Source organism: Zingiber officinale, chromosome 1A (assembly GCF_018446385.1).
Source record: "Zingiber officinale cultivar Zhangliang chromosome 1A, Zo_v1.1, whole genome shotgun sequence".
NCBI lineage: Eukaryota > Viridiplantae > Streptophyta > Magnoliopsida > Zingiberales > Zingiberaceae > Zingiber > Zingiber officinale.
Genome location: NC_055987.1, coordinates 183902660 through 183911655, shown reverse-complemented (window position 1 = coordinate 183911655; position 8996 = coordinate 183902660). Strand labels below are relative to the sequence as shown.

At 36.2% G+C, this 8996-nt stretch overlaps 1 protein-coding gene across 4 annotated transcripts; it reads left to right on the top strand.

Annotated features, from left to right (window-relative positions):
• The first annotated feature begins 2049 nt into the window (after positions 1-2049).
• Positions 2050-4637, top strand: LOC122038621 (homeobox-leucine zipper protein HAT5-like). 4 transcript variants are annotated; one of them, XR_006127911.1, is made up of 5 exons: positions 2050-2555; positions 2660-3039; positions 3422-3808; positions 3903-4028; positions 4161-4637. XR_006127911.1 is itself a non-coding variant. In XM_042598448.1 (4 exons), exons 1-3 carry the CDS (start codon positions 2471-2473, stop codon positions 3791-3793), a joined length of 837 nt encoding a protein of 278 aa, XP_042454382.1. In that variant the 5' UTR covers positions 2050-2470; the 3' UTR covers positions 3794-3808; positions 3903-4637. The 4 variants fall into 4 exon arrangements, 2 of the variants coding, with proteins under 2 accessions (XP_042454382.1, XP_042454381.1); XR_006127910.1 differs by having other exon boundaries at positions 3422-4028; XM_042598448.1 differs by having other exon boundaries at positions 3903-4637.
• Positions 4638-8996: the final 4359 nt, after the last annotated feature.

The window sequence follows — 8996 nt, the reverse complement described above, 5'->3', positions numbered from 1 at the left end:
CCAGTTTATTTTTATATTCGGATAATAAATTAAGAGAATTATTTGCTAATTTGTTTCCGTAGAACATCTTTCTTTTAGTTTTGGATTTAAATGCACATTTAAATATTTTGGTAAAGAATCTCTTAATTAATATGTTAAATGTGTTCCTAGGAGTATACTTACTTCTACAATTAAAAAATTAGTAAAACAAGAAAAAAAAATTTAATTGATAAATTTAGTAAATTAGATAATAAAGTTTCTTTATGTTCCGATATTTGGAGTGATTATTGGCAAAAATATTCGTATATGAGTGTGACTTGCCATTGGATTGATAACTCTTAGAACCTCCAAAAAAAAATTGTTAGCTTATAGAGTTTTGATGAATCACATAATGTTTGTAATATCACACAAATTTTATGTTTAATTTTAGAAGAATATAGATTAACTCATAAAATATTTTCAATATCAATAGATAATGTTAGTTTTAATACCGCTTGTATAGATGATCTAAAATTTATTTGTCAACGTATTATTGGTGGTTTGTTTTTTCATATTCATTGTGTATGCCATGTTTTAAATTTATGTGTTCAAGATGGATTAACAATTTTAGTAAATTATATTAAACCAATTAGAATTGTAATTTCTTATTTATGGTGCATCAATCTATAATGAAACAATGGGATAGGTTTTGTAAAACTAATGGAATGCAACTAAAAAATTTTCACGTGATATACCAGCACGTTGAAATTCAACATGCCAATTATTACAAGATTTACTTTAATATAAAGAATTATTATGTATATTTTTTATCCAAAATACTAATACTAATATATATTTATTTTCACAATAATGGAATATTTGTATTAGTATTTGTGAAATTTTAAAAGTATTTAATGATGCAACTGAACAAGTTTCTGGTATTTATTATCCTACTACTCAATTAATTTTAGAAAAATTTTCTAAAATAGTATTAACTTTAAATGAACATATTAATAATGAATTCTAAATGAGAAAAATATTTTTATTTATTACTAAAATTTATTTAATTATATTTGTTTTAGATCCTAGATTTAAATTAGAAGTTTTATAAGAAATTTTAATTTTATATTATGACGCTCTAATTCTAATTAATTTTTTTTCAACTATCCAGTTAATATTATATATAATGTTAAAATTTATTTATATAATATTTATAGTTAATATTATGTAAAATATGGAATACAAACTAATATTTCTAAAATAACATAATTACTAGTAGTAATTTAAAATTTACAAAAACACAACTTTTATTAAAAGAACGGACGAAACATCCACAAGGATTCTCAAGTTTCACACAGGAACTTAGAATTATTTTATGACTTTTTTTATTTTAATGAAACAAATAGTAAAAATTTCGACATCTTAAAGTGGTAGTCACAGAATGTTCAAAGCTTTTCCGTCCTCTCCATGATCGTCAAAGAAATTTTAACTTGTCTAGTGTTAACTGTTGCTATGGAGCAGACGTTCAGTGCCGGCGGTAACATATTAAATAAACGGCGATAAACTTTGTCTCCCGACTCATTGGAAGTCCAAATATTACTCGACGATTGGACCAGAATCGAGAAAAAAAAATCCAAGGAATGCAACTTTCAGATGACAAAGTTTAAGATTTTGATACCGAAAGAACGAATACAACATGACGGAAAATGGAAGTGAGTGACAAAGTCACTTTCAAATGTAAAAGGATAAAAATATATAAAAAAAATTAAGTGGACTTTGATTCCCTTATAGCTGTGATACGTAGACCATTTAAATGAGTGCAAGTCCTTTCTAAAAATAAATTTTAAAATTTTAAATTTTTAATATAATAATAATTTTGAATCATGATGAACCTTGAATTAAATCATGAACCACCGTTAATTCTGAACCTTGAATGATAATCACATTAAGATTAAGGGTCAGATCTATAAAAAGTTATCCAAATGGCAACGACAATTCTGAATCGTAGTCAGGTCTCATGAAAAATTTGCTTAAAATAAAAAAAATCCTCCCTGTGACGAAAACTTCTCTATATAAATCCTCGAACTCCCCTCGTTCCCATGGAAGCATAAGCGATGTGAGCTCCGTAGATCGAGTTCCACCACAAAGTGCCTTCTTTCCTCCTCTTGTTCCCCTATATATTCCTCTGGCTTTTCACCCTCTCTTTCTCTGCCTTGTTGTCTTTCGCCTCTGTCATCGCAACTAACATCTACTTTCCCCTCCCCCAAACCTGAGATACAGAGAATCACAGGGAAGGATATGGGCCTTAAAGGCCCTTTCTTCCCCACCTTCTTCCGTGGCTCTGTGATGATGATCACCAGCTTCTTCCGCCACAAGATGCTCGTCGACCTTTTAAAGGAGTTGTGCTTCTAAGGAAAAGAACTTTTTCCCCCTTCTTTCTGAGAGAGAGGAAAAAAAAAATCTCAGTTTTTGATTGGTGTTTCTGTGGGGAAAAGGAAGGAGAAGGAAAGAAATGGAGGAAAGGAAGCTCCTTGGGAGCTCAGACTTTGCAGTCCTGCTGCGGAACCAGGGGATGTACCCTGGAACTCACTTTCCTGGTATTTTGCTCTTTTTTGTTCTTAAACTTGTGCTGTAAATCAACTTGGGAACTTGCAAGAATCGTGATCTCTTGTATCTGTAGCTCTGACTGGTTTTGTTTCAGGCTCATGGGAAGGCCGCCCAGCCACGAACACTTTCGATAGGCCTCTGTTTAAGCCTGTTGAGTTAGACGATTTCGGCGACGATGACTCGGATGATTCTCTCCATCACCAAGAAAAGAAGAGGCGGCTGACGACGGATCAAATTCAGTTCCTCGAGAACAGCTTTGAGTCGGAGAACAAACTCGAACCCGAGAGGAAGACTCGACTCGCGCAAGTCCTTGGGCTGAAGCCTAGGCAGGTTGCGATATGGTTCCAAAACCGTCGCGCGCGGTGGAAGACGAAGCAGTTGGAGAAGGACTACGAGGCCTTGAAGTCTAGCTATGATGGCCTCAAGGTTGATCATGAGTGCCTTCTCAAGGAAAAAGAAGAGCTAGAGGCTGAGGTGATCCATTAATTTCGCTTTGCTTTCTAGTTAGTTTTAGTTGTAGCATGATAACATGAGCTCAATGGATTAGCTAGGTTACAAATGTTAGGAAGTTTGAATGTGAGGGAGCGGGAAATCTTGCAACTCTAATTTCAAGTCCACCATAGAGAGTTCAATACAACTATTGTTCAAACGTAACTAGACTTTTTCGATCATCAGAAACTGTGTACATCTAGATCACTGAGTCAAAAAAGAAATTGAAACTTCTTTTTTGGAAGTTGAGAGGCTAAAATGATGATGGCTTCTTTTTTCTCTGCAATTATTCTAAAAGAAGTTCTTTGAGCATTATGCCATATGCTAGTGGATAATATTCTTATCAGCATGGGCTTCATCTCACCAGGTTCTTTCCCTCACCAGAAAGCTTCTCCAAAAGGAGAGGAATGGCTGCCTGGAATCATCTGAGTTCAACGACAGATGTCGTGACAAGTTGCCGAACCCGGAATCCCCCTCGAGCTTCAATGATTTGTGGCAGACCGTGGCACGCAAGCAAGAAGACATCAGCTCTGCCAACAGCACCATATTAGACTCTGGAAGCCCTGCTTGCATTGATGAAGGTGGATACTCCATGCTAATGGAGCTCACCAGTTCCTCGAATGCCTTTGAGCTCGATAATTCAGACCGATCGCAGATTGGTGAGGCCGACGATGCTAGTGACTACGACTTCTTGGCTCTTGAGGATAACTCATGTGGCTATGGACTGCTTTGGTCTTAATAACCAACAACTCTTGTAAAGAATGTTAACACCATGTGTATGTGTATTTTACCTATCCTCCCCCACTTTGCTTAATGATATGGTCTCTTGTGTTCATGCTATTTGGCAGATATAGAAGGTCAATGTCGATATCTTGGTAAAGATTGGAGCCTTGGAGGGATGTATTCTAGCTCAAAAGTGTTCTTAATTAATGTTCTTCACACGCCTGCAAATCGGATTCCCGTATTTTTCGAAGGTGAATTAAGAGTTTGGTAGTCGAATTATGAAGCAGTGCTATTCTATTCAATTGGCCCTTTCTGAGCTACTTTAATTTCTTCCTCTCTTTGTTTTGCTTCTCACTTTTTCTTTTCTTTTAAGCAATCAACAGTTAAGTGATCAATTGGGTCACCAAAAGGCCAAAAGGGAGAAGAAAAAGGAGTCAATTCCTCCAAAGCAAACCAAAGTTGTTCATCTCATAGAGTTCATTACAACGCTAGCTCCTCTTACGATGCAAAAGATTAAATCTTTCTTAACAAAGCTCGAACACAATTTGGCAACTCGAAGCCTTTTTTTTGCCACTGTTGGTTCTAAAGTTTGATAGGGGTGTTTCTGAACTGAAGAAGCTCTTTTTACGTCCAAGTGCAATCAAAGAGGAAAAGAAAAAGAATAAAAGAGAGACAGAAGGACATATTGATGAAGTTTTGCTCACCCACGGCACGGAAGCAAATGCAAAGCACATATTCCACGCCCACTTAATCAAAGAACAAAAACTTTAAACACAAAGAAAAGAAAGTGACACGCAAATGATAACAATGAAGAGTTAATACTTGTTCATCCATCAAGTGGCTTAGTACTTGAACTAATTTTGATATCTATCTTTAAGGGCTCTTTGCAATAGTATAGTACAAGCTTATTCCTCTTTCAAAACTAAAAGCTACAGTTTAAACTCTGTAAACTGCTCTAGCATAGCAAGGTATCTCCTCCGGAAGATGTCAGTAAACCCAACGCAGCACGAGACCAGGACCTTCATGAGGAAAGAGCAAGGCGTTGCAAGCTAACGCAACACACACTGGCCCAACACTAGTTTCTAAAGAAGGTTCAGATCAGCTTCAGAAACAGAGAGAAGATCAAGTTCTTTCCCTATAATCATTCGGTGCACCACTCAAAATGCTCAACTTGCTGATGAGATCAAGAAAGTGAGCACGCACACAAACCTGTGGAATGACATGATACTCATCCATCTGATTTTATCACTGTTGAAAATTGGACCAACAAACAAGTAAATAAATTACTTGTCTTACACTAACAATAACAACACTACAACACCCTTTTTGTGGATCACTCACAATTCTAAGACAAAGAAGAAAAACAAAAAACTTTAACTCACAAATTGATACTTGATTGATTGAAACTAAATAAAAGGTAGAGTATTTATAGTACTCTTCATACAATCTGGACCGTTCAATTAAATTAAATCCTAACCATTGACATTCTAATTCTTATCCATGAAATGAGAAAAACACTCTTAACCACACATTTAATTTTATCTTTTACCAAGTCGTCGTCATCTTTATCTATTAGAAAAATAAATAATTAAATAGCAAATCTTATCTATAACTCTTATCTTTTATTGGATAAGTTTTATCCTTTATTTGGGTTGGAGTTGATATTTAACACTCCCCCTCAACACCAACCCTTTGTACTATGCCGAGTTGATCACGAAACCTTTTGAATTTGCTGGCGCTCAAGCCTTTTGTGAACAAATCTACAACTTGATCATCTGTCCTGATTTGTCTCATCTCAATTTCTTCTTGGAGAACTTTTTCTCTGATAAAATGATAGTGCACTTCAACATGTTTAGTTCTTGCATGAAAGATCGGATTTTCCGTCAAACGAATTGCCGATTGATTGTCATAATATATTGGAACTGCATAACCAACTGGTTGATGTAGGTTATTGTTTTTGTTGGTCAGTGACTCTTTGAGAATCTTGTTTTCGTCTTCAGTGGTGCATAGTCGATCGACGAGAGCAACAGCACCCTTGCTTGATAGATCATAACAGTCCTCTAGAACCGTATCCTTTAAGTGGAAATCTTCAGCCATGGAGCTCGAAGCTCTCTTCCTTGTTTCAATGGACTCAACCTCGCTTCGCATTTTCGCTAAAGCTGTTGGTCCCGGCAGCCTCTTCCTGACCATGATACGCAATCGTTGGCACTCCGTTTCTAGCTTAGCAATCTTCTTAATGCTCCCAAGGTGTTGTCTATGAGCAGCATTTGCTGATCGATGGCTGTATTCCCTCTCCTCGTTTCTGATCTCAATCTCCTTCTGAAGCATGCATAGCTCATACTTCAGCGAAGCAATGAGTTTCTCAGATGAATCAAGTCTACTCATCTCTTCCGTGAGCTTTGCTTCTACATTCGATTTAGACTCACACATTTCTTTGAGCATTTGTTCTTTGACCACTAGAATTCTATTCAAGTTGCTAATTTCAACCACCGACTCGGTGAGCTTCTGATTTGTATCTGCTAACCTCTGTTCTAATGTGCGAATCTTCTCCTGCTCTCTCGATATCTTCAAGGAGGCATTGTTGACAATGAACTGCTGATCTTCCTTGGTCACATGAAGCTGTTGCATGCATTCTTTTAATGCTACATCTCTATCGGCTACTCTTTGTTCAGCAGTTCTCTTCTGAAGTAAAGCATCATCCAGTTGTTGCTTTAAAGAAAGGGCTTCGGCTTCGGCTTTTCGCCATCCTGCAATTGCTTCCTCCGACACTTTTGCTTGTTTTGCCAAGAGATCATCTTTAGTATTGGACTCGATGCGAACTAATGAAAGTTGATCCTTTAACTCTTCGAGGGATCTCTCTAACTCTAGAGTCCTCTCTTTCTCAATGTTATTTTCTAAAGATTTCCTCTTCCACAGCCATTGCTTGTTATCCATGATTCTTGAGTTGTCGGTTGTAACCACCATACGAGTTCCTTTGTATTGAGATAAGTTTTGCAATTTTTCTTTATCACCCGTCATATGATTTGAGCAGCCTGAATCCACGATCCAATCATTTTTGTAGTCAATCTGTTCTGACGTTGTTGTGAGAGCCAAGTCTTTTTCCTCCGTAGCCATCAAAGCTTCAGCATCCCAATCATCTTCGCTATTCTCTTTAGAATTGGAAGTAACAGTGTTGCTTTGAACGAACCTTTTCTTGGACCAACAATCTTTTGCCATGTGGCCCACCTTCCCACAATTGTAGCACTCGCCAGAAAATTTTTTACGATCACCATAATTCTTCGAGGCTCCCCCTGGACGAGAGCCTCCACTCCCATGATAGCTTTTTCCTTTGTCGCCATCCTTTTTAGATCCACCAGTGTGCCGTTTGAAGCTGCCTTTATTTTTGTTGGTGTAGAGCGCTTCTTCTTCATCTTTTAGTGAGAGTCCTCCCATTTGCTTAGCCATAGCTTCTTGACCTGCAAGTAAATTTTCAAATTCAAGAAGCGATGGTTGTGTTGGCCATCCTTGTATAGCGGCAATAAATCCTCGATATTCTGGCCTCAAACCATGAATAATTATTCTTTTTATCCTTGCTTCCCCAATAGGAGCTGATGGATCTAGCTCTGAAATTTCGCGACATATCAACTTCACCTTGTGGAAGTATTGGGCAATCGTCTTGTCACATTGCGCTATTGACAATAGCTCGTTCTCCAGAAGTTGCAATCTTGTATCATTCTTCTTTGAAAAAAGTGTAGCAAAGATATCCCACACTTCCTTTGGTGTTTTGGCATCTCGGATGTGCTCCAACATTTCTTCTTCAATTGTGATCTTTAAGGCAAACATTGCTTTACCTGCCTTAATCTTCCATTTTCGCAAAATGCCATTGGCGTCTTCTGCCGGCTGCGTAGCTTCACTACCACCAACAACCTCCCAAAGATCTTGACCTTGTAGGTAAGACTCCATGCATGTTGCCCACGTGTTGTAGTTTTTGTTGTTGAGCTTCTTGATACCTCCTACTACTTGAAGGTCCCCCATCACGTCGAAAAGCTTTGATTATACCAAACAAGTTTGATTAAAAAACTTGTAAAGCATAAAACTCCTCACAATCTAAGATAGCTCCACCAAGAATAATCCCTGATTAACCTGGCTCTGATACCAATTGTTGAAAATTGGACCAACAAACAAGTAAATAAATTACTTGTCTTACACTAACAATAACAACACTACAACACCCTTTTTGTGGATCACTCACAATTCTAAGACAAAGAAGAAAAACAAAAAACTTTAACTCACAAATTGATACTTGATTGATTGAAACTAAATAAAAGGTAGAGTATTTATAGTACTCTTCATACAATCTGGACCGTTCAATTAAATTAAATCCTAACCATTGACATTCTAATTCTTATCCATGAAATGAGAAAAACACTCTTGACCACACATTTAATTTTATCTTTTACCAAGTCGTCGTCATCTTTATCTATTAGAAAAATAAATAATTAAATAGCAAATCTTATCTATAACTCTTATCTTTTATTGGATAAGTTTTATCCTTTATTTGGGTTGGAGTTGATATTTAACAATCACCACTATCACATTTTAATGGAAATAAAGGGTGACTCTATCTATTATATATAGTCGTACCTTACATTACAAGAAGTTGTTTCTACGACTTTAATCTATGGTCACAAGATCCTATGAGAACAATTTTATCATCGCGTCAAAGCTCTCCTATTTTAATGATAATGAAAAAAATAGATACTGTCAATGACAACTGAGATCCAATTGCAAGAAAGTGAGCACACAAACCAGTGAAATGACATGATACTCATCCATGTGATTTTATCAGCACCATCACATTTTAATGGAAATAAAGAATAGTTTAGTGCATGAAACTCCGCCAATGTGAGATCCTTAAGAAGAGTTGAATCATATTGGGTCTATTGTATTCAATTTTACCTTGCATTGTAAGAAGTTTTTGTGATTTAAATTCATGACCAACGGTAGCAACTTTATCGTTGCACCAAAATTCTCCTTCAGATTTTAATGTCAATGATAAAAAAATCTTAATGACAGCTCTAGATATCTACTAAAGACCATTTCAATTCATTGACAAAGAAAGTAAAAAATACAAAGAATGATATGAAACCTAAAAGGTATCCATGAAGCACTTGATTGAGAAAAAAACACTTATTGTTTGCAAGAGATTATTTTTGTGACTTAAACTAGATCATACAACA

Bases quoted from the DNA above. Each gene is read 5' to 3' on its own strand.
- LOC122038621 (XM_042598448.1), top strand. From the start codon at position 2,471: ATGGAGGAAAGGAAGCTCCTTGGGAGCTCAGACTTTGCAGTCCTGCTG. The intron at 2,556-2,659 runs GTATTTTGCTCT...GTTTTGTTTCAG, and splicing joins CCCTGGAACTCACTTTCCTG to GCTCATGGGAAGGCCGCCCA. The intron at 3,040-3,421 runs GTGATCCATTAA...TCATCTCACCAG, and splicing joins AAGAAGAGCTAGAGGCTGAG to GTTCTTTCCCTCACCAGAAA.